The 25,883-nt window shown below is 37.6% G+C and overlaps 1 protein-coding gene across 13 annotated transcripts in view; it reads right to left on the reverse strand.

Annotated features, from left to right (window-relative positions):
• GFM2 (GTP dependent ribosome recycling factor mitochondrial 2) overlaps positions 1-25,883 on the reverse strand; it is a 106,355-nt gene that overhangs the window by 43,558 nt on the left and 36,914 nt on the right. For 12 of the 13 annotated variants that reach the window (XR_010750317.1, XR_010750319.1, XR_010750320.1 and 9 more), the window contains 9 exons: positions 21,985-22,065; positions 19,914-20,062; positions 18,379-18,519; positions 18,196-18,295; positions 16,353-16,542; positions 15,014-15,090; positions 12,041-12,179; positions 4,306-4,485; positions 2,211-2,326 (listed from right to left, as the gene is read on the reverse strand). Coding sequence is in view for 10 of the 13 variants with exons in the window: in XM_066377299.1 (XP_066233396.1) it covers positions 2,211-2,326; positions 4,306-4,485; positions 12,041-12,179; positions 15,014-15,090; positions 16,353-16,542; positions 18,196-18,295; positions 18,379-18,519; positions 19,914-20,062; positions 21,985-22,065 (1,173 nt within the window). In the remaining 3 variants the exon portion in view is untranslated. The remainder of the gene's footprint in view (positions 1-2,210; positions 2,327-4,305; positions 4,486-12,040; positions 12,180-15,013; positions 15,091-16,352; positions 16,543-18,195; positions 18,296-18,378; positions 18,520-19,913; positions 20,063-21,984; positions 22,066-25,883) is intronic. The other variant, XM_066377339.1, reaches the window with a different exon arrangement.

Genomic DNA, 25,883 nt, shown 5'->3' on the forward strand with positions numbered 1-25,883 from the left:
CAGTTGGCTCAGTGGTAGAGCATTGGCCTGGCGTGCAGAAGTCCCGGGTTCGATTCCTGGCCAGGGCACACAGGAGAAGCGCCCATCTGCTTCTCCACCCCTCCCCCTCTCCTTCCTCTCTCTCTCTCTCTCTTCCCCTCCTGCAGCCAAGGCTTGATTGGAGCAAAGATGGCTGGGGATGGCTCCATGGCCTCTGCCTCAGGCGCTAGAGTGGCTCTGGTCGCAACAGAGCGATGCCCCGGATGGGCAGAGCATCGCCCCCTGGTGGGCATGCCAAGTGGATCCCGGTCGGGCGCATGAGGGAGTCTGTCTGACTGCCTCCCCATTTCCAGCTTCAGAAAAATACAAAAAACAAACAAACAAAAAAACTAATATATGGTAAGGCTCCATATATTTGCTTACAAAAATTAGGGGATATTTCAAAAATAAATATGAAGCAATAAAATATCCCCTGATTTTTGTTAGCAGTGTAGTTAATTCTTATTCTCTAGTATGATCATAATAAAAAGAATAACCAATTCTGAAATAGTTATAACTTTATTTTTTGGAGGCATATTAGATTTTTGAAGGACTGGCCAATATATGGGGGACTTGGGTTAATTTAGAAATATTCCTCATCTTTCAGATTACTTTTACTTCAATATTAAAACCAATTTCAGGAGAAACTTTAAAAATTACTGGAAAGTAAATGTTTCAACAATTTAATCATGATTACAGGTGATATTTCTATATGCTTAGGCAAACAATATTAAATAACTTTATTTTTGAAAGTATAGGGTATTTACTAAATCAAAATCTCTTTTTAAAAGTATGAATTTCAGCCCCTATAATAGAGAAATTAAATTCAGCCTTCTTCAGCCTTAGGATATGTAAAGTTAATTTTATAATTATGGATTCAAGTAAGACTATAGAAAATCAGGTACAGTGCAAAATATTAGGGAGGTGCTTATAAAAGTAAGCAGTTTAATGCAAAATCAGTCACCTAGAAAACTAAAGCATTCCCACGCTGAGAGGAATGCGCGGAATGCTCCCTCAGCACACTGGACTGCTGCAGTAAATCCAGCCTGGTATTGGGGCGAGACACTAAAGGGCATACCCCAGGTAACCATGCCAAGAAGACCTGATTGCTTTACACTTGGAGAAGGGAAGATCCTTTATCCTAAATCTATTATGCAGTGGTTCTTGATTAAAATAATCTTACTTAAATAACTACAAACTCCAAAACTGAAACTAATATAAGATCCTCAGTATCCTCTTTTATTTTAAAGTGAGAGGAGATAGTGAGACAGACCAGGATCCACCCAGCAAACCCCATCTGGGACCAACATTGGAATCAATTGAGTTATTTTTAGCTCCTGGGGCTGACTCGCTCAGACAAACTGAGCCATCCTCAGCATGTGGGGCCAACGCTTGAACCAACTGAGCCACTGGCTGCGGGAAGAGAAGAGGGAGAGAAGGGGGAGGGGGAGGGGGAGGGAACCCAATGGTTGCTTTTCCTGTATGCCTTGACCAGAAAGCAAACCTGAGATGTCCATATGCCCAGCTGACGCTCTATCCACTGCGCAAACTGGCCAGGGCCGCTTCTATCCTTTAGATTATAGTTCATCTTGGGCCAAGTTCACCCTAGAAATGTCCTCTATGCAAACTTACCGAACTTGTTTCTAATGGCTGTGTGTCTGGGATAGGGAAAGCAGAGTTGACACTTAAGGAAACTAGCCTATTTGCTAAATTTAGAGAGTATTTCATACTATCTATGTTAAACAGTAATTTCTTAGATCTTCTTGCAAATAAAACTCTGGTGATTAAAAATTCAAAGATTCTCCACGGTAAAAACTGTCGTTTACTACAAAGCTCAGGAAACAAAGAAACAAGGTCAGCACTACAAGCACAGCTGTCCACAGATCAGTGGTACACTGCAATCAAGAGAGTCACCTTAACCTCTGAGTAGTTTTTTCATGCTCACTGACCCCCAGGAGTGACTTTTTTCAAAAAATGAAATTAGGTAGTTACAGTTTTATTAATTTAAAATGTTTGTTTGATAACCAATTTATGGAAACAAGAAGAACATACATTTGCTTCTTTTTAATGTTGCCTTACACATTTTTAAAATAAATCGACCGTACTCTGGATACTCAGGAGGCACAAGGACGTACATGAATGTCCATACTACTCAAAGTGTTAAAGCAAAAAGGATTAGGGTAGTTACATACTTTTTGTACACATCTTGAGACACAGGCAGAAATCATAGTTGAGGAAGTGCCAGGATGAATTATCAGTGAATGTAAAGTAATTGCCACATCTTGAATTGGGGATCCAAGCAGTGGTCCTAGGTAAGGGGGGAAATATGTATTAGGACTTAATATGCAGTGAGGAGTAACTGAGAAATGCAAAGAAACAGGGAGAGGACTTCTGGTTTACTGTTTAGGAACTAAGAAGTCATCATTCTGTCCTAATGACAAGTAAAAGGAAAACAGATTGACAAATCAACAACTATTTTTGGATCTGTATGAGAGGGAAGGACAATGGGCAAACCACTGTCCTAAGAATGGAGAGAAGGTGAGTACCAGGAGCAACAGCTTCCTGGAGCAGAGACCTACTAGCAGAAAATGCGCCAGGAACCAGTGCCAACGCAGGAAAAACTGAATTGTAATTGATATATCATTAGAGGCTCTGTGTGGACAGATTTGAGAGTTAAAAACTCCAGGAGACCTGGGTCATTGAGGGTAGGGGGAAGCAGGGGACACACTTTTATGAGATTTACCTCCAGGAGCTCAAGCAGGTTCTCACAGTATATATCAAAGTGTCCTTGTGCTTCTGCCCAGCGAAGGGGAAAAGAACCCATTCTGAAATACAGCTGACCCTTGAACAATGTGGTGGATTTAGGGAAATCAACCCCAAAGCAGACGAAAATCTGTGCATAACTCTCGACTCCCCCAAAACTTAAAGAGTTAGCCCTTTCCTTTCATATCCATTGGTTTCACATCTGTGGATTCAACCAACTTCAAATCAAAAACAGTACTTCAGAGCACTCTGTTCTTAACAAGGTCTGCCCTCAGGGGCAACTAGTTAGCCAGAGACTAATCTTCAAAGGTATCATCACCACAGCCTGACTGGGCACATACCCTATTCTAGTCCTCTGTATCCACCCTGTCTCACCTAAGGGGGGATGGTAAAAAAACCTGAGAAACAGCCCTGGCCGGTTGGCTCAGCGGTAGAGCGTCGGCCTAGCGTGCGGAGGACCCAGGTTTGATTCCCGGCCAGGGCACACAGGAGAAGCGCCCATTTGCTTCTCCACTCCTCCGCCACGCTTTCCTCTCTGTCTCTCTCTTCCCCTCCCGCAGCCAAGGCTCCACTGGAGCAAAGATGGCCCAGGCGCTGGGGATGGCTCCTTGGCCTCTGCCCCAGGCGCTAGAGTGGCTCTGGTCGCAACATGGCGACGCCCAGGATGGGCAGAGCATCGCCCCCTGGTGGGCAGAGCGTCGCCCCTGGTGGGCGTGCCGGGTGGATCCCGGTCAGGCGCATGCGGGAGTCTGTCTGACTGTCTCTCCCTGTTTCCAGCTTCAGAAAAATGAAAAAACAAAAAACAAAAAACAAAAAAACCTGAGAAACACATGGGCAGCTGACAGTCCATAGGCATAGGCTCACTAAAAGACTGAGACCTAATCCTAGGACTATAGAACACTCGGTCCCCCACACCTCAATACATTACTATAGGCCTATCTACAGCAGTTCCTTTTACCCAGTATACCATGTCTGGCTATGAAGAAAAATTCAAGGTATATTAAAAGGCTAAAGCATAATTTGAATAGATGGAACAAGCATCACAACCAGACATACCAGGGATGTTGGAATGCCCAGATTGGGAATGTAAAACAACTATAATTAACATGTTAGGGGCTCTAACAGATAAAACAGACAGCATGCAAGAAGATGGTAAAAAAAATAGAGCCATAAAGTCCTGAGAAAGAACCAAACAGAAATGCTGGAGCTCAAAAACACCGTAACAGAAATAAGAATACCTCTGATGGGCTTGTAAACAGACTGGACAAGGCTAAAGGAAGAGTCTGAATTAAACACAGTAGAAACCTCCAAAACTGAAAACCAAAGTGAACACAAGACTGAAGAAACAAAACAGAAGCCAAAGACTATGGAATAATTATAAAAGCCATAACATATATATAATGGGAAGAGAGAGGGAGAAAATGTTACCAAAGTTACAAAAAAAACCCAAAATGATCTGTACTATTGGGAGTGATTCAATGGCTGAGTGTGAGAGTCATGCTTACTCTTGTCTGAGTACCTTACCTTGGAGGCATGCACTGTGAATTCCATTTTCAATTGCATCTTGGGCACCCTTCAAAATGTCTTCACTAACACTTTCAGCATACTCAATAACTGGCATAACAGACAATGTTTCAATTGGCTTTGCTTCCAGCTCTACAGTCACAAGATGTCGTTTGTCTCCTAAAGTTCTATCTAAGGTATCTGTAAACAAATTGAATGTATGCCTTAGAGATTTGTTCTGAAATGGTGTCAAGGTACCACAACTGGGAAAACTATAATCAACAAGTTCAAGCTCTCATGGAAGATAAAGTGGGAGGAAAACATTAACAATGCAATACAGTATAAAAATGTCAGAGTAAGTAGTTCTACCATAAAAGCATAGCTTCCATGTCTATCAATGTTAAAAACCTGCTTTGAATCACCTAATATTGCTATAGTTAGGATACTTTGAGGCACATGACCATACAAATTTTGATATGCAGATTATACTCAAACTCTGAAACATCTCTTATGTGACTGAAATTTAAAAAAAACAAGAACATTTTATTGATTGATGTTAGAGAAGGAGAGAGGGTGAGAGAGAGAGAGAGAGAAAAAAAGAGACAGAAACATCAATTTTTTATTCCACTTATTTACGCATTCACTGGTTAATTTTTTTTTTTTTTTTACAGAGAGAGATAGGGACAGACAGACAGGAATAGAGAGAGATGAGAAGCATCAATCATCAGTTTTTTGTTGTGGCTCTTTAGTTGTTCATTGATGGCTTTCTCATATGTGCCTTGATGGTGGGGCTACAGTAGACCGAGTGACCCCTTGCTCAAGCCAGATGAGCCCATGCTCAAGCTGGCGACCTCGGGGTCTCGAACCTGGGTCCTCCGCATCCTACTCTGATGCTCTATCCACTGCGCCACCGCCTGGTCAGGTCAGTGGTTGATTCTTCTATGCGACCGACCAGGGATTAAACCTGCAACCTTGGTGTATTGCAGTGACGCTCCAACCAAATAAACTACCCAGCCGGGGCCTTAAAATTCTTATAATTACTAAAGTTTTCTTTAAAAATAAAAGATTTAGCCTGAAAAGGCGGTGCTGCAGTGGATAGAGCGTCGGACTGGGATGTGGAGGACCCAGGTTCAAGACCCCGAGGTCGCAAGCTTGAGCGCGGGCTCATCTGGTTTGAGCAAGGCTCACCAGCTTGAGCCCAGGGTCACTGGCTCAAGCAAGGGGTCACTTGGTCTGCTGTAGCTCCCCGGTCAAGGCACATATGAGAAATCAATCAATGAACAACTAAGAAACCACAACGAAGAATTGATGTTTCTTATCTCTCTCCCTTCCTGTCTGTCTGTCCCTATCTGTCCCTCTCTCTGACTCTCTCTGTCTCTGCCACACAAAAAAAATATAATATAAATAAAAATAAAAATAAAAGATTTAGCCTGACCAGGCAGTGGCACAGTAGATGAAGCATTGGACTGGGACATGGAGAACCCAGGGTCTACCCAAGGTAGCCGGCTTGAGTGCGGGCTCATCCGGCTTGAGCATGGGTTCACCAGCTTGAGCGCGGGATTGCTGACTTGAGCCTGGGATCATAGACATAACCCCATGGTCACTGGCTTGAACCCGAAGGTCGCTGGCTTGACCCCAAGGTTGCTGGGTTGAGCAAGGGGTCATTCGCTCTGCTGTAGACTCCTAGTCAGGGCACATATGAGAAAGCAATCAATGATCAACTAAGGTGTCACAATAAAGAATTGATGCATCTCATCTCTCTCCCTTCCTTTCTGTCTATCCCTATCTATCCCTCTCTCTGATTCTCTGTCTCTGTAAAATAATAATAATAATAAAAATAAAGATAAAAATAAAAGACTTAAAGTGCAAAAAGTCATCTAATGAAAATGAAAAGAACATTAATCCTGATAACCCACAAACTTCAATGTCATATATTCTTCTAGTAGTATTATTTGTATTTAACATTTATACTTTCACAAAAAACTAGTGAAATGTATTTTTTGTAAAAATGAAAATAGAATCTCTCATTAGCTAAAAACCTATAGCTGTCACCAATCTGCAGTATTTTACTAAAACAAAATTATGCAGTACTTATGTGAGTGGCCATGTAATTCATGGCCCAAATTCAAAACTAAGAATTAAATATAGTCTATAATTCCTCTTCATAATTCCTTTTTAAACTAATTTTTATATTGTGAATTATTTTATACTTACAAATATGTGCATAAGCTAATAAAAAAATGAACATTCAAAAAATCTAAAATTACTAAAGAAACAGAACACTACCAGTAATCTAGAAAGCTTCTGAAGCAACCACTATCACGTCATCACATTTAATCATTACTATGATTGTCTTTAGAGTTGTATCACATAAGCATGTATCCCTAAGCAATATAGTTTATTTCTACTCCACTCTGAATTTGTTAGTATATTGTATGTGTTCCGCAACTTGCTTTCTTGGCTTCACATTTGTGGGTTATATGGGCTGGTATGTTTTGCAGCCCATTTAATATTCCATTTTAAGACCACAGTACCATTTATTTATCCATTCTTCTGTCCACAAATATCTGGGCTTCTTTTCTACTTACAGTTCTTTTTTAAAATTACAATGCTATTATGAAGATTCTTTTATCTGTCTCTCCACGCACATGTATAAGATTTCTCTAGGGCATATGCCCAGGAGTAGAATTTCTGAATAGTAAAGTCTGCACAAGGTCAACTTAACAAGAAAGTTGCCAAGTTGTTTTCAAAGTAGTTATATAATTTCCACTCCCACCAGAAATTTTTATAAAAGTTTTCAATGTACATCTCACCACTTTGCATTCTCAGATTTTAATTCCTGCTAATTTTGTTGGTATAAAATGATATTATCATACTTTTAAAAAATATTTTTATTAATTTTAATTTATTGTGTTAATATGGCTTCAAGAGTCACACTCCATATAACTCCCTCACCCCTACCTCTTTGTCCATTACCCTCCTCCCCCTAACTCCCGCCCCCCTTCCCTTTGGAATTTGCTGTCCTGTTATCTGTATCTATGTATAATGTATCCATAACTTTACTAATCACATCACCTTCTCTGATCCCATTCCCTTAGCCTCCTTCCCTCTGACAGTTGTCCCTCTGCTCCCTGTGACCCCGCCTCTGCCTCTATTCTGTTCTTCAGTTTACTTTGTTCATTAGATTCTACATATATGTGAGATCATATGATATTTGTCTTTCTCTACCTGGTTTATTTCACTTAGCATAATAATTTCCAGGTCTATCCATGCTGTCACAAAAGGTAAGATCTCCTTCTTATTCAAGGCTGCATAGTATTCCACTGTGTATATGAAAATGGTATATCATACTTTTAAGTGGCATGATCCTAATCTCTACTGAGAGTGAGAGTCTTTTAATATGTTCATGGGCCTTTTGGGTATTTTCTTTGTGAAATATCAGTTCACCAGAAATAAATCCACGTCTTTATAGTCAATCGATATTTGACAAAGGAGGTAAGAGCATACAGTGTAGTAAAGACAGCCTCTTTAATAAATGGTGTTGGGAAAATTGGACAGGTACATACAAAAAAATGAAACTAGACCACCAACTTACACTATTCAGAAAAAAACCTCGAGATGGATAAAAGACTTAAATATAAGTCATGAAACCATAAACATCTTGGAAGAAAAGAGGCAGTAAACTCTGATATCTCTCACAGCAATATTTTTACCAATTTCCCTCCATGAGCAAGTGAAATAAAGGACAAAATAAACAAATGGGACTATATCAAACTAAAAGGCTTTTACATGGCAAAAGACACCATTACCAAAATAAAAAGACAACCCACACAATGGAAGAATATATTCGCCAATACGTTTGATAAAGGATTAATAATCAAAATTTATAAAGAACTTCTAAAACTCAATACCAGAAAGGTAAACAATCCAATTAAAAAATGAGTAAAAGAACTGACTAGATCAGGGGTCCCCAAACTGCGGCCCCCTGAGGCTATCTTTCATTTTGGTCAGTGAGAGGTGGTCCTGGAGTACTGTATGTGGCGGCGCTGCAAAGCACAGCGTCGCTTGCATACAGTACTACTTCCGGTGATGCGGGACACACGTCCTGGCTCCGGAAACGCATCATATCACTTGTTACGGCTAGCAGTGACAAATATGGAACCAGACATTGACCATCTCATTAGCCAAAAGCAGGCCCATAGTTCCCACTGAAATACTGGTCAGTTTGTTGATTTAAATTTACTTGTTCTTTATTTTAAATATTGTATTTGTTCCCGTTTTGTTTTTTTACTTTAAAATATGTGCAGTGTGTATAGGGATTTGTTCATAGTTTTTTATAGTCCGGCCCTCCAACGATCTGAGGGACAGTGAACTTGCCCCCTGTGTAAAAAGTTTGGGGACCCCTGGAATAGACACTTCTCCAAAGAGGACATACAAATGGTCAACAGGCATATGAAAAAATGTTCAACATCACTAATCATTAGAGAAATGCTAATTAAAACCACGAGATACCACCTCACACCTGTCACAATGGTGCTAATTAACCAATCAACACACAATAAATGCTAGTAAGGGTGTAGAGAAAAGGGAACCCTCCTGCACTGCTGGTGGGAATGCAGACTTATGCAGCCACTGTGGAAAACAGTATGGAGTTTCCTCAAAAAATTAAAAATGTAACTGTTTTTTGACTCAGCTATCTCACTTTTAGGAATATATCCTAAGAATACCAAATCACTGATTCAAAAGAAGATATGCACTCCCATGTTTATGGCAGCATTGTTTACAATAGCCAAGATCTGGAAACAGCCCAAGTGTCCGTCAATAGACAAGTGGATTAAAAAGCTGTGGTACATATACAAAATGGAATACTACACAGCCATGAAAAAGAAGGAAATCTTACCTTTGCAATGGCATGGATAGACCTAGAAATTATTATGCTAAGTGAAATATGCCAGGCAGAGAAAGACAAATATCATATGATCTCACTTATATGTGGAATCTAATGAACAAAGTGAACTGAGGAACGGAACAGAGGCAGAGGTGGGGTCACAGGGAGCAGAGGGACAGCAGTCAGAGGGAAGGGGAATGAGGGGATGGGATCAGAGAAAATGAAGGACTTAATAATAAAATTATATATACATAACATATAGATATGGATAACAGGTCCCAGGGGGAAAGGGAAAGGGAGTTAAGGAGAGGGGGACTAAAGGGGTATGATGGACACGTGGATGGGAGATGAGGGTGTTATATTGAGTGCAACACATGAATCCACGTTAAATTAAAATTAATAAATATTAAAAACAAACAAAAAGAAATATCTGTACAATATTTTTTGTTCTGTTTCTGCTTAGTTGTCATGTTTTCACTGATTTTTAGAAGCTCTTTTTATATAATGCAAAAACAAATTCTTAATTTTAATAACATCAAATTTAGCAATATTTTGTTATGTAAGTCCAACCATATCTTCCTAGTTAGTAAGGCAATTCTATATTTCTTCCAAAAATTTGAAGGTTTGCCAATTGCAAAATTTAGTTTTTTTGGGGGGTTGGGTGGGGCTTACATTAGCACTTATAATTTATATTTCATGCTCCAAGGGAGATTTTGCAACTCTTCTTTCCTATTTAGGTTTTTAAACTCATTTGGAATTGCCTCATGTATGTCATGTAGTAGGAATCTAATTAAATCTCTTTCCATATGGACAATTATCCGGGGGCATTACTGAAGTCAGTCCATCCTTTCCCCCTGAGCTGCAATATCACTTTGACATAAACCAAATTTCCACATTATGTATCAGTCTGTTTCTAGGCTTTCTGGTTTGTTCCACTGTTCTATTTGTCTATTTACAGGTTAATTAGTAGCATAAAGACTACGGCTTTATAATAAATATTAATATCTGAGATACTTCTTTGAGTAGAATTAGGGCTTTATGATATTTAGTCTTCTTTTCTATGAATAGTACATTTCCATCTTAGGTTGTTTGGTTTTTTTCTTTTATTTTGTTTTGAGAGAGAGGCAAAGAGAGAGAGAGACAGCAACATGGAGCTGCTCCAGTCTGTGCCCTCACAGGGGATTCCAACTGGCCACCTCCAGATCCAGAGGGACGCTCCAACAGACCAAGCTCTCCAGCCAGGGCTAAATTTCTTTTTTTTTTTTTTTCTGAGAGACAGAGATTGGAAGGGAAAGAGAGGGGAGGGGGAAGGGAAGCATTCATTTTGTTGTTCCATCAGTCATGCAATTATTGGCTGCTTCCCGTGTGCACCCTGACCAGGGATCAAACCCACAACCTTGATGTTGTGGAACGACGCTCTTTATGGACTGAGCTAACAGGCCTATGATGAAAAATTCTTGCAAACTTTTACCCTTGTCCCCAGAGCCAGTTAGACAAATTTTTTTGTCTACTTTTATGAAGAACTTCCCTAGTTAATTATTTCCAGGGGGATGTGGCCCTCTAGTACTGGGTTAGAAATGACTACAGTTTCCTCCAGAACAGCCCGTGGCACTGGTGCTGAATTACTTTCCCAGACTTCTACTCCAGCTCCTTTCTGACCTTTGGAAATGTCCATTATGTTCTAACCAGTTACGATATTAATTTTAAAGATGTTATTTATATTTTTCCAGAAACAAAGTTCAGAAACAGGATTCCTCGTGTCATTTGCTTTTATATTCTATTTAATTTTTCAAGTTTTAGTGAAAAGTAACCAGCTGCTCATTTTAGAAGTCACCAAGTAGCTTAAAAGCACCTGAATATACGAAACATCTTTTCTCCATACAAATATTGATCGACTTACGAACTATGCAACTTACGACCATTTGACTTTACGACCACAATCGCTAGCCACAACTGCTCCATGTCTGGCAGTGCAAGCGTTGCCCAGCTGGGCGTACGACAGTGCGGACCAGCTCCGGCAGCACTACCATCTCCGTGTGCACCATTTCAACTGTTATCCCAGACTCGGTACAGAAATTTGTGTTTTGTGTCTTGGATATTTTTCATCAAACCCCTCCCAAGATGTCTACCAAGAGGAAATTGTCTTTGCAAATATTAAACCAGTTGTACTGGTAATGCAGTATCTTACTTAAACCTGACAAATGTAAAAATAAGAAACAAAGTGGTGTATAGATGATACAAATGGCATAAAATGGACAAAGAAAATTATGATATATAACAATAATGAAAGAAAATTATGATAAAATATGACTTAAAGATTTTTATAACATCATTTCACAGTACTGCACATATAGCCTACTCAACTTACGACCAAATCGTTACGACCAGTCTGTCAGAACCAATCATGGTCGTAAGTCGAGCACTAGCTGTATTTTTAAACAAACTTGACTGTGTTTTCTCTTTGGCAACAACAATGTCATGTTCTTTTGCTTAAGAGAATCAAATTAAAACTATGAATCATGACTTCTTACATTTTAGGACAGAAATATAAAACCTGTACTTTCATCAGCAAACGACTGTCATATTTATTAAATAGTGAAAATTATTTCCCACTCATTTTGGAGAGTAAAACTAACACATCAACTTTAAATTCTTATACTCATTCCAGCAGATGCAGTGTGTGGTAATGGAATAGGGCTGTGTATAAAATAAAAAATCCTAAAGATAAGAAAACACACATAAAACCTGTCCTCACTGATGGAAAGCATAGTAGACTGTGAATCCTGCTTGCAACTAAACTACGAGATTCAGAAGACAGACCCTAGAAGGGAAACAGATGAACAGAAACAGCGAACGATTTATTTTTACCTGTTGCGCGAACTGAATTGAGGATGGTCTCTCGGTAGGCCACCTGGAGAGGCCCCAGGTAGGTTTCCAGGCCGTACTCCCTCTTGATTCGGTCGTGAATGATCTCAATATGTAACTCCCCCATTCCACACAGGACAGTCTGGTTTAAAAAAGGGAAGAAAATAAAACAAAGATCAAGGAAAAATTATGTTCATCCCAAAACACTATTAAAAGGTATGCCAATACTATGTTATTTTAAATTACAAACTGAGTTTCTTTTGCAATTTTTTTTTTTTGGCTGCTACATCAAACAGTTTTTAACTTTTCAGATTGGAATAATCAATTAAAAGTGAATTACTACGCAATTCTCCTCAATGATACTATTATTCCATAATAGTTAAATTATAAGCTGAGAAAGTGGCATCTAACTAGGACAACACTTCCCAACCACAAAGCTAAGTTCTGGCCAATGGGACATGAATATAATTGATGTTGGCAACTTCTGGGCTGTGCCTTTAAGGGATAAATTCCTTCTCTTAAGGAAAAGGTAAGCAACTGTCTTGAAACATGGATTTTGGCAACATCATATGAAACGGGGAAATAACCTTTCTGCCAAACATTCTGAACCACATGGGTGTTTCCCAATTGTCCTGGGCACCTTACAGCGTTGTGGGCAGTCCAAGCTTCTAGACTAGTTTCAACCTTTATGTTACAGAGAAAATGACTTATTTTCTATGAACCAATGTTATTTTGGGCCCTTGTTAGAACAGCTAAATTTGCATCAAAACATGCATTTTTTTTTTTTTTTTTTTTTTTTTTTTTTTTTTAGCCACAATGGTATATGAGAAAGCATATAGAGCAAGAAATCCATATTTGCTCCATTTTATTCATATGCCATCTGTGTGGTGAAGAATTTACCCAAAGAGAGATTTGGCTGTTGCCCTCAGCTACTGAGATACTATCTCTAGGCCAGGATATTGCCTAGAAGTGTCTTTGCTTGCCTGGGGCTCTGTCCACCAGCTAGTCAAACAATGTGATTTAAGATACAGGCTTTGGAACAGCCATATAAATTCCAACCTGGAGAATACAGGTATCAGCCCAAATCTTCAGAAGGTGCTGTAGGCTAAAAGGTCAACCACACAGGCAGAATATGACTGAGCTCCAGTCAAATTTGACATGAAAGGCCCAGGTGGGACTCCCTGGCTGGCAACACTCATTGACAGGAGGGTAACACCCTTGAAAATGAAAAAAGCTTCTCATTAAGAACTGTCCCAGCCTGACCAGGTGGTGGTGCAGTGGAGAGAGTGTCGGACTGGGATGCAGAGGACCCAAGTTTGAGATCCTGAGGTCACCAGCTTGAGCACGGGCTCATCTGATTTGAGCAAAAGCTCACCAGCTTGGACCCAAGGTCGCTGGCTCGAGCAAGGGGTTACTCGGTCTGCTGAAGGCCCGAGGTCAAGGCACATATGAGAAAGCAATCAATGAACTAAGGTGTTGCAACGAAAAACTGATGATTGATGCTTCTCATCTCTCTCTGTTCCTGTCTGTGTCTGTCCCTATCTATCCCTCTCTCTGACTCTGGAAAAAAAAAAAAAGAACTGTCCCAGACATAGCCATATGAGTCTCTTCCTTTGACTGATTCTAATTTGTACCCTTTTACAGTAATAAAACTGTAATTGTAAGGAATAAAAACAAAAAAGACTCAGTGTATGGTTTTTATACTTTAGTGAAAAGTTAAAGTGAATTATTTGGAAAAAAAGCAACTTTTAGAATAAAACAAATAGAATGACTTGTTATCTTTACATATATATTTGGAAAAATATACGGTATTTTATAACAGCACAGCAGAATAACAAATGTTTAAAAATCTATAAAAGGATATTCATCACCTTGTCATAGTGGTTACGTGTATAGAATAGGACTGAGACGGAAACTTTAATTCTGTATTCCGTGAACTTGTGTTATTTGCTATATTTAAAAAATGTGTATTATAATTTTTAAAATAAGTTCTTTAAAATAAAAAGTTGGTCTTTTAATTGCTGTTGTAACATTCAGCATCAATTAAACAAAAATACTACTCATTTACCTGGCATTTGGGAAAACAAAGTACTTGTATTTTTCAGTTCAGTTAAATCAGTTTATCCTCTTTAAAGACAAATTTATAATCTTTTTAAGGAACTTTTTCTAAAATCTTATGTAAACTCTACCCTGCCTTCCTAAAAAGAAGATAAAGAATAAACATCTGTTCTTCTCTGTACTGTAATATATAGCCCAATTCTGTACCTATCTTAGAACTGTATTTTCTCCCACACTGCTAGGTGTTATCTATCACTTCTCATCCACCTTATGTGTCATGAACATTAAAAGCACCTTTGTACACTCCCTTTAGTGTGCTGTGTCTATAAACCTTAGCTTAAGAGGCTCAAGGCTTAGTCTTGGGCTTGAACCTCATTTGAAAATTTCAGAAAAGGTTGTCTTCTGGATGGTCTAAATCCATGGTAGTCAACCTGGTCCCTACCGCCCACTAGTAGGCGTTCCAGCTTTCATGGTGGGCGGTAGCGGAGCAACCAAAGTATAAATAAAAAGATAGATTTAACTATAGTAAGTTGTTTTGTAAAGATTTATTCTGCCAAACTTAGCGAAAATCCGACATAAAGTACTTGGTAAGTAATTATTATTATATGCTTTAACTTGCTGTAACTCTGCTTTATAAATTTTATAAAGTAAAGTTACTTCCCTACTTTATAAATTACCATTACTGTGGAACCAGTGGGTGGTTAGAAAATTTTACTACTAACAGATACAAAAGTGGGTGGTAGGTATAAAAAGGTTGACTACCCCTGGTCTAAATGTTGCAGAGTAGTTTAATAAAGTTTCTTTTACAGGGGCATAGATCAATCAATGTTTTAGATATATGCACTTACACACACACACACACACACACACACTCACGCACACTATATTATTGACAGATTTCTGGGACAATATGCCTACTTGTCCAGAGTCAGGATCAAGCCTCACTTTCAAACTGGGGTCTTCACGCTGAAGGCATTTCAATGCATGATCTAAATCTGGGGAGGGAAACGAAAACTGTTATCTTTACATTTCCTTTTTTATATAACGTACTATATACATTCTAGTAGGGAAAACAGATAAACAAGCAAACTAATTTTGAAAAATAAAATTTCAAACAACCCTAAATGTTTGTAGAGAATAAAATAAGGTGGTAACATAGAGATGGGAGGTCACTTGAGATTGGGTGATCTGGAAAGGTCTCTCCAGGATGATTTGGGTAAAGACAAAAAAGAAAAAATACCTTATAAGCAAAAAGTTAGAGAAAACGATTTCCAGACAGAGGAAATAGTTGTGCAAGGAATAATTTGTTATTGAAAAAACAACAAGGCAGCCAGTGTAGCTTGATAACATTGCGGGGCTACCCTCTAACCCAGTGGTTCTCAACCTTTCTAATGCCGTGACCCCGCAATATAGTTCCTCATGTTGCGGTGACCCCAAACCAAAAAATAATTTTGGTGGCTACTTCATAACTGTAATTTTGCTACAGTTATGATTCGGAATGTAAATACCTGATATGCATTATGTATTTTCCGATGGCTTTAGGCGACCCCGCCAGGGTCACGACCCACAGGTTGAGAACTGCTGCTCTAACCCCTGGACTACCAACTCAAGGTCTATTTTACAACAGAAGCAAACTTTTCTCATTAAAGCAACTGGCATTTGGGGACTTTCTGCTATATTTAACCAAACCTAATTGGAAATGATACAGATGGAATAATGACTTATATATACCATACTAAGGAGTTTGGCTTTGTGCTTTAAGTAATGAAAAGCCACTGAAGAATTATGAGCAAATACGCTAATAAAGTATATAACACTCAAAAAGGTCAATGGACATTTACATAGTATATATAATAAATACCTTCAATAAATTCCAAAGATTGAGCCAGAAAACAAGAAGTAGCAATTTTATAAATGATGACGACAAAATGAATCAGTTAAGAATTGGTTACTGATTACTTCAATATACTGGAAGGGAATCCTGAGATCAATTACTTACAATCCCATCTGTAGCACTACAAAAACAAGACTGAGGAAGAATGTGATATGAGAAAAATAGTCAAGATATAAGAAAAACTAAAAGGAGTTTGTAAAAATCAAAACAATAAAAACCTAGACCAATCACAAGAAATGCTCAAAATAAATTGTTAAAATTAAACTCAGTCACATAAGAAATCTTGTGAGAGTATAATGTAACAATTTTATCTAAATCATCAGAGCACCAATTATATGATATACCAAGACTATTTATTTGTACCTGGCTGCTTAGCCATTGAAGGGGGTTCTATGGTACAGAAGAAAACAGGTTCTGGAATCTCCACCCCAGCCAACAAAAGTCTCTCTGCTTCACTGTTTTGTCTATGCTTCTTTTCTCCCTCCCTTCCTGCTTGACGAGCTGCGGCGAGCGCGCTGGACTTGGATGAGACAATGGTGTCTCCAGTGGCAGTCTGCAAGCAAAGAAGGTGGCCTTGGGATAAAACAAGCTGTTGGCAAGCACTCAGTTTCTACCAAGAACCAGGAAAAAAATCTGATGTGATACTTTCTTTTCATCAGTACTTAAAAGAGAGACAAATTCAAAATGCTCATTATAATTTTGCATAAGTAAAACTAATTTAACTTGTACAAGAATTCTATCCAAAATACTACTGTAATAAGTCTGACAATAAAACACACACACACACAATACATATCCAAAATTCATTTGGCAAAACAAATGCACCTTCCTAAATTTTCAATCATGCAAAGACAAGTTAGGTAGAAGTCCACTATAGTGTTTACCACCAGTAAAAATTTATTTATTATTATTTTACAGAAAATCCTCTATTAACTAAAGTATGCAATTAGTCAGCATACCCTTGACCATGCAAAACTAAGAGCTTCATTGAAGACTGCTGTTATTTGAAAGAAAAATATTTTTTTTTTTAGAAAGAGAGAAAGGAACAGACAGACAGGGAGAGAGATAAGAAGCATCAATTCTTTGTTGTGGCACCTTAGTTGTTTATTGATTGCTTTCTCATACATGCCTTGACCAGGAGGCTCCCCTTACTCAAGCCAGTGACCTTTGGGCTCAAACCAGCAACCATGGGGTCATGTCTATGATCCAACCCTCAAACCAGTGATCTTGCACTCAAGCTGGTGAGCCTGTGCTCAAACTGGTGACCTCAGGGTTTCAAACCCGGGACCTCTGTGTCCTTGGCTGCTGCTCTATCCACTGTGCCACTGCATGGTCAGGAAACTCCAATTATATTTTGAAACTATAGTTTTACTTTTAAACTTTTATATTATGAAGTTCTATGCCAGTTTCCATCTCTGTAACATCTACTGAACACCAGCCCAAATGTATTTCTGTAATTCTTTCAAGTATACTGTACAAGGTGCTTCTGTCTTCAGGGAGACAGGACAGTGCAAAGCTAGAAGTTCAATTTCCAGAACATGGGAATTTTCAATGAAGAATTTTAAATCTTCAATTAATCATAAAGTTTAAAATGTTAAAAGTAACGTTTTTCCTAAATGCCAAATATACCAAAGTTTAATGAGAAACTGTATTCAACTAAATCCAGATGTAAGTGGAATAATGTCCTTAGTTTCAACCCACTAAACAAATATACAGATAGTATCAAGTATTTTCAGGTTGAATAGTCATGGAAGTGCCTAAATGCACTGGTGTAAGGACTAAGAATAGGGAACAAAAGCGACAACAATCCTTGCCTTCAAGGAGCCTTCACTGGCAAAGTATCTTCATTTAATACCTGACTGGTTATAAGATTAGAAGAAATTGTGTGAAATGATCAAAATAGAAAAAAATCCAGTGGGAATAATATTTTATATAATCTTAAAATTTATGTATGTATTCATAAATTATTTTACTTGGATTTGAACTTTATATTAATATAATCCATACTAATACTCTTCTGTATTTTCCTTTTCTTTCTTTCTATTAAATGTATGAGATTCAACAATGTTGATGACTATGTTACAATACTCACTAGTCCACTACTGATGGACATTTGGATTATTTATGGGTTTTTGCTATATAAAATATCTACTTTTAATTAAATATATAAGTTGTTATTTCCTACAGAAACCACTTGGTCACTTACATGTTTAAGTCCAACAGTCAAAGCAATGTTACCAGCACTCAGTGAAGGGATTTCTACATGTTGATCAGCAAATGGCAAAAGGAGACGACTTATTCTCTCCCTGTAAAACCATGATTTATGTTAGTAACAGTATTTTTAAAGAAATGAGTACAGTTTTAGAAAATGATCTTAGCCTCTACTTACGTGCAGTTTCCATTAATATTATGGATGGCCAACTGGGGTTTTATTGTGCCTGAGTAAATGCGCATAAAAACTAGTGGTCCTCGCTGCTTGTCATGGAGAACTTTAAATGCCAGTGCACATAAGTCACCCTTATACCACTGCCTATAAAAATTAAGAAGACATTCCAAAAAAGACTTCTATGTATTTATACAAATCAGATCATAAACACTAGACATTCTTAATCATAATATCCTTCAAGGATCCTTCATATCTTCTAGTTTAGCTACCAAGGCTGATTAAATGTTAGTACCCCTTTCTCCATTAAGCTTTTACCATTAATTACTCAAAACTAAAAATAATAAGGTCTCTTCCAAATATAACCATTTGCAAATAATTCCACAGTCAAGAGTTCCTTCCTCAAAACCTATACTTAGCAACATCACACTACTTCTCAGAAAACCTGTTCAGGTTAGATAAATAGATACTTTCCAATTATTGCTTTCATACTCTCCTCCCACTTTCTCTCTGGTAACATAACCAATAAATCTACACTATAAATATGAACTTGTTTACATCCCAACATTCTTACAGGATGTCCTTAAATTGCTGTTCATTGATAGGTTACAGAAAGTTTGAATCTCTCTGAAATTGCCAAATTTTGTGCACAGGCACATTTTTCTTGGGAAAAGCTCCATATTTTCATTAGTTTCAAAGGAGTCCGTGACTCAAAGTAATTTAGACATTTCTATTACAGAACTTCTCCAACCTTATTCCTCCAGTTTTTAACTTTATTTAACAAATACTTATACCGAAAGTTTACAGTATACTAGACGATTCTTGTAATAATCCTATGAGACAGGTCCTATTCTCTGCATTTAACAGATGAGAGGTTAAGCAACTTAGAAGTGCTGGGACTTAAACCCAGGTAGTACACAGTCCATGATCATAATCATTTCACTGTAATGCCTCTCCAACTGAGAGATGTGAACAGTGATTAATGTCCTAGTTACAAAGATTAAAGTCTAGTTGAGTCTATAATTTTGCACAACACTCACTCAGAGTTTAAAGGATTTATTAATAAGTACAAAGCTATTAGTGACAACAGGAGTAAAACAATGAACTTTCTTCACAGCCACAAAATATTTTAAGCTTATGAAAAATCTTAAAATCTAGAAGAGATATAAATATATCTACAGATCAACATCCCCACTAATATTTTTAAGAAACTAAGATGGCAGGGTTAACATACTTTTACACAGCAATAAATCCACATCTTAGTTCCACCTGTAAATGTAGCAGGTTACAGGAGATAACAAATGTCTCTTTCAAGTAAAAATTATTAGTGCTCTATTATATTATTTTTAATGATATTTGTCACCAATGTTATTCAAAAATGTGATTCAACTACTCTTTCTGGGAAAAAAAACCTATTTGCCTGTTTTTTTCTCAAGGCTGTAAGATTTTTTTAAAACAGATTTTATTTATTAATTTTAGAGAGAGAAAAGGGGTGGGGAGCAGGAAGCAACTCATCATCGCTTACAGATGTGTATACTTACAGAAACTCATGGTGGCACTCTTCAGGTGAAGGCAGATACATAGTAACAGCATCTAACAAGGGCTGGACCCCTTTGTTCTTCAGGGCACTTCCACAAAGTACAGGCACTGCTGTCTGAGCCAGTGTTACTCTGCGTATTGCAGTTTGTAGCTACAGAACAGAGGTGTCATAAATAAGTATTTCATTTGACCATAAACAGTGTAATGGTCTCAACCAAAATAGCTCAGAATTAGATGTCCTTCCTAACCAAACATGTAAAACAGCACTCCTCACACACTTTCATCATTCACTATGGCCTTTTCCTTTGTTTTTCTTAATAACATCAGTCACTACTTGGTATACTAGATATATATTTATTAGCTTATAGTCTGGCTCCCCTTCCACGAGAATGTAAAATCCACATGAACATTATGGTAAGGTCCGATGAAAACACTGCTAAATCCCTAGAAACTTGAAAAATGCTTAAAATAAAGTAGGTATTTAAAAATATTTCTTGAAAAAATGATTTAATATACTTGCAATTAAACCTTGAAAATCTAAGAGAAACTAGCAAGAAATTAAAAATACAAATATGGGTTACAATTTCTTCAAATTAACTAGCCATATTAAATAAAATCCAAAAAAAATGAGAAATCAAAGCAGAAAATAATTTTTAAAAGATCTCAAAACCCAAGAAATTCTTGGATGTACTTGCAAGGTACTGATAAGAAAATGATGGGTCAATTCTACTTCAGACTGCAAGCTCTTTGAAAACAGACATCATGTTATGTGACTGTAGGATTTAATAAACATCACACTTAAGCATTCAAATACTGAACAATAAAAATTTCAAAATTATGGCATTTCATTCAAAAGGAAAAAAACATTTTTTTCTCACCTCAACTGCAAATGGCTCAAAATTAATCTACAGATCTTGTGTTTTTCTTTAATTTTTTTGGAAAAATAACTATTTGCTGTGCTTTTCTTAGACCTCATTAAACATTACTATCACCTTAAAACCATTTTTCTTTGCCCTGGCCGGTTGGCTCAGCGGTAGAGCGTCGGCCTGGCGTGTGGGGGACCCGGGTTCGATTCCCGGCCAGGGCACATAGGAGAAGCGCCCATTTGCTTCTCCACCCCCCCCCCCTCTTCCTCTCTGTCTCTCTCTTCCCCTCCCACAGCCAAGGCTCCATTGGAGCAAAGATGGCCCGGGCGCTGGGGATGGCTCCTTGGCCTCTGCCCCAGGCGCTAGAGTGGCTCTGGTCTCGGCAGAGCGACGCCCCGGCGGTGCAGAGCATCGCCCCCTGGTGGGCAGAGCGTAGCCCCTGGTGGGCGTGCCAGGTGGATCCCGGTCGGGCGCATGCGGGAGTCTATCTGACTGTCCCTCCCCGTTTCCAGCTTCAGAAAAATACAAAAAAAAAAAACCAAAACCATTTTTCTTGGTAACTCTTATGTTTCATGAAGGAAAACAAAGAGTAAGATTACCAAATTCATATGGGAAGGTCCCTGGCAGGAAAAAAAACAACCACCAGGAATGCTATGAAGAAATCTGTCATAATTCAAGTATTATCAGTATTTTACTTGCCTAGACTCTATTTTAATGTATTACAAAAGAAAACAAAAAAAGAAAGACCTGTAATGACTTTCCACTAAAAATTAAAACAGATTCAAAAAAAAATGTTCTGGAGAAAATGATTATTTTAGTAGTTTGAAAAACCTGTAATTTTTAAATATAAAAATTCTGTGATTTCTCTAAAAAAAATTATCACAATGAAGAGACAAGGCTGAGGATGAACAAGTAACTTCTCCTGACTCAAAACAAGTAAAAAAGATTCCATTTCTAACTTTTTAAAGTAGATCCAAAAATAGTAAATCACTACCAATATTAAGTACCTGTATTAGTAGTGGCTTATCTTAGTGTTCTAATTTTTAAGTCAACTTTTTCTATCAGTAGTGACTTTACCTTAATGTTTTAATAATGTTGAAGTCAACATAGTTTCCAATGATATACAAAGTTGAAAAAACAAAACAGAGAAAACAAAGCATATCCAATTAGTAAAACTTGGTCAAAGTAAATGAATAATAAAATTTACCTTTTCAGCTGGTAGTAAATCAAAATTTTCACTGAATTCTCCTAAAACCAAGTCAGCAAATTCATCATCCAAATCTGCAACCTATAAAGAAAGGCTTTGATTGAATAACTTCCATTTGTTGTCCAACTATTAACTTACATCTAAAGACATTATCCAAATATTTCAAGACAGCTACATGATCTAACTTATTTAGGCCAAGGACCTCTTCCTATCCTCTAAGAGTTTTTATTTTAAAAGAAAGGATATTGAAAATTGAAGATATATTATTATTAGTTAATCCTGAACCAAAGTAAGCATCTCAATAATGCTATTAACTCAGTGTTCAAAAGAATGAAAAGAAAATGCACAATTTAAAGCCAATAATAACATATACAATGGACTGGTGTTTTTAGATAAATTTGGGGGTCTTAGTTCATAAAAAGTTCTACCTGGTGCTCCTTTAATAGTCCAAATGTTCATAATATCTCCAGAGAGTCAACTAAAAGAACTAATATTACTGTAACTAATACTGTGCTGAGGAAATACATTTAAGTTGGGGATCATACATATAATTTTATTAATAAAACTGAAGGCCCTGGCCAGTTGGCTCAGTGATAGAGCATCAGCCTAGTGTGTGAATGTCCCAGGTTTGATTCCCAGTCAGGGCACACAGGAGAAGTGACTATCTGCTTTTCAACCCCTCCCTCTCCCCCTTCTTACTCCCCTCTCCCACAGCCATGGCTTAATTGGTTTAAGTGCATTGGCCTCAGGTGCTGAGGGGTGGCTTCCTGGAGTATCCGACTCAGGCACCAAAAATAGCTCTGCTGGGAAATGGCTCCAGATGCATAAAGCATCAGCCTCAGATGGGGCTGCCGGGAGGAACCCGGTTGGGGTGCATGCGGGAGTCTATTTCCCTTCCTCTCACTTGGAAAAGAAAAGAAAAAGAAACTATCTACTTCATGTTTTTTTTCATAATCATTTGCCATTACGAAATAAAAGAATCTAGCTGACAATAAAAGTTCCAAACGTTGGTAATAGTACAAGGGAACAAAATTTACATACTTGGTGAAAAAACAAACAAACCCACAAACAGCTAACTACAGCAAAAAATGTACCAAATCATCCTTCTGGAAAGCAGTGTATGTAATGGTTAAGCATACCTTCTGGAGTCAAGCTGCCTGGAAATTACTCCACTATTTAACTTATTCAAAAACTTTGGTCAAGTTACATCACCACCTCTCTTTTCCTTGGTTTCTCATGGAGATAATACTAGTACCTACTTCATGGGGCTATTATAAGGACTGAATAACCAATTCAAATTATGCTGCCAGAAAACAGTAAGTACACAAAATATACTATTTATTATTTTCACTGTTCACCTGTGTTCCACAGGAAGTTGACTCCTATCCATATTAATGTTATTCTCTAAATTTAAAAAAATTATTAATTCTGGTATAGTATAACATAAATATAACATAAAATTTATCATCTTAATCATTTCTAATTGAACAGTTTGGTAGTGCTAAGTATATCCAGTGTTCTAAAACTAATCTCCAGAACTTTTCCATCTCACAAAACCAAAACTCTAGACCCATAAAATAACTCTTTCATTCTCCCCTTCCCAGCCCCTGGCAATTATCATTCTGCTTTCTGTCTCTGAATTGGACTATAGGTATCTCAGACAAGTGAAATCATACAGTATTTCAGTGGTCCCCAACCCCCGGGCCGCGGACCGGTAATGGTCCATGGGCCATTTGGTACAAGTCTGCAGAGAAAGAATAAATAACTTACATTATTTCCATTTTATTTATATTTAAGTCTGAACGATGTTTTATTTTTTAAAAAGGACCAGATTCCCTCTGTTACATCCGTCTAAGACTCACTCTTGACGCTTGTCTCGGTCACGTGATACATTTATCCGTCCCACCCTAAAGGCCGGTCCATGAAAATATTTTCTGACATTAAACCAGTCCGTGGCCCAAAAAAGGTTGGGGACCACTGCAGTATTTGTCTTTTGGGGATTGGCTTATTTTAATTAGCAATTTAATGTACTCAAGGTTCATTAATAATGTATCATGTGTCAGAATTTTCTTCATTTTTAACTCTGAATAATATTTCATTGTGTATATGTACCATATTTTATTTATCCATTCATCTGTTGATAACACCTTCCCCTTTTTGGCAATTATAAATAATGCTGCTATGAACAAGGATGTGCAAACATCTCTCTGAGACCCTGCTTTCAATCTTTTGGATATATGCCCAGGAGTAAAACTGCTAGATCATATGTTAATTCTATTTTCAATTTTCTGAGGAACCACTATACTGTTTCTTTACAGTGTCTGCACCATTTTCATTCCCACCAATAATGCAAAAAGGTTAGTTTCTTCATATCCTTATAATATTTTTTTATAGTAGTCATCCTAACAGGTATGATGTAGTCTTACTAATTCTATACAAACGTATGTATTCCTTATAACTTGTACTTTATTATCTACTGATAATATATAATAAAAATAAAATGAGCCTCCTAGAACTGTAGGAGACATTTATGTAAATTTACACTGGTGCCTCAACTAGATTATAAAATTCTTCTTGGGTTTATTCTGATAGCTCTTTTATATAAATTAAAAAAATACAACCTTAAAGGAGAACCAATTATGTAACCAATTATTGACTAATAAATGTCAATTGCACTTTTAGTCTTTTTATGCACCCTCCTCCCAAGTTACAGAAGCAGTATGGCCAAGTGTGCGAGAGCTCTAGCTCTCAACTGGACACATCTGGGTCAGACTCCAGCTCGGCTATTTATTAGCAATGTAACAATTTCTTTAAGCACTGTAAGCCTCTGTTTCCTCACCTGTAAAATAAGGATCTATTATAGGCTGTTGTGAGGATTACATAATATGTGTGAAGCACTTAAGCTAGATCATAAGTCTTGAATAACTATTATCCAATAGAAATAACAATGATCATTATTATGGTAATGATAAGGTTGATAATTACTATATAATGGAAAATAATTACCTCAAAAATAATATCATACAAAAGATGAAAAAAAATAATTATGAGAGAATCTATTTTGACCAATTTAATTCAGAAGTAAGAAAATCAGAGTTCAGACTCAAATGTTTTTCTCTACCATAAAATTCAGGGAGTTTATTTAAGGTATATTTTACTTACTGTTCTATATACTACCATAAAACATTATAAATATTAACAATCTTACAATTTTTTAAAATTTTGAGGTGGGTGAGGTCTAAAATTATATATGAACTATAAACTTGATGGTTTTAAAATTTACTAAATAGGCCCTGGCCAGTTGGCTCAGTGGTAGAGTGTAGGCCCAGCATGTAGAAGTCCCAGGTTCAATTCCTGGTCAGGGCACATAGGAGAAGCACCCAACTACTTCTCTACCCCTTCCCCTCTCACTTCTCTCTCTCTCTCTTTCTCTGTCTTCCCCTCCTGCAGTCATGGCTCAATTGAAATGAGTTGGCCCAGGCACCGAGGATGACTCCATGCTCTGCCTCAGGCACTAAGAAAAGCTTGGTTGCTGAGCTACGAAGCAACGCCCCAAATGGTCAGAGCATAGACCCCTAGTGGGCTTGGCAGGTGTATCCCGGTTGGGATGTATGCCAGTCTGTCTCTGCCTCTCCTCTACTCACTGAATTAAAAAAAAAAAAAGACTCTAAATAATTTGACACCTGGTCAGGTAAAAGATGGAAATAGCTTTGACCCAGCAATTCCACTTCTAGGTTTACCTCTACATAAATTCTTGCATATGTGCACAAAGAGATACATACAAAGATGTTCACAGCAATACTGTTTGTAGCAGCAAAAAAAAAGTAACAACCTCAAAGTTCATCCATAGGAAAAGACAATAAATTGTGCTACAAGCATACATATATTGGCACACTATA

The sequence above is a fragment of the Saccopteryx leptura genome, chromosome 1 (assembly GCF_036850995.1).
Source record: "Saccopteryx leptura isolate mSacLep1 chromosome 1, mSacLep1_pri_phased_curated, whole genome shotgun sequence".
Taxonomy (NCBI): domain Eukaryota; kingdom Metazoa; phylum Chordata; class Mammalia; order Chiroptera; family Emballonuridae; genus Saccopteryx; species Saccopteryx leptura.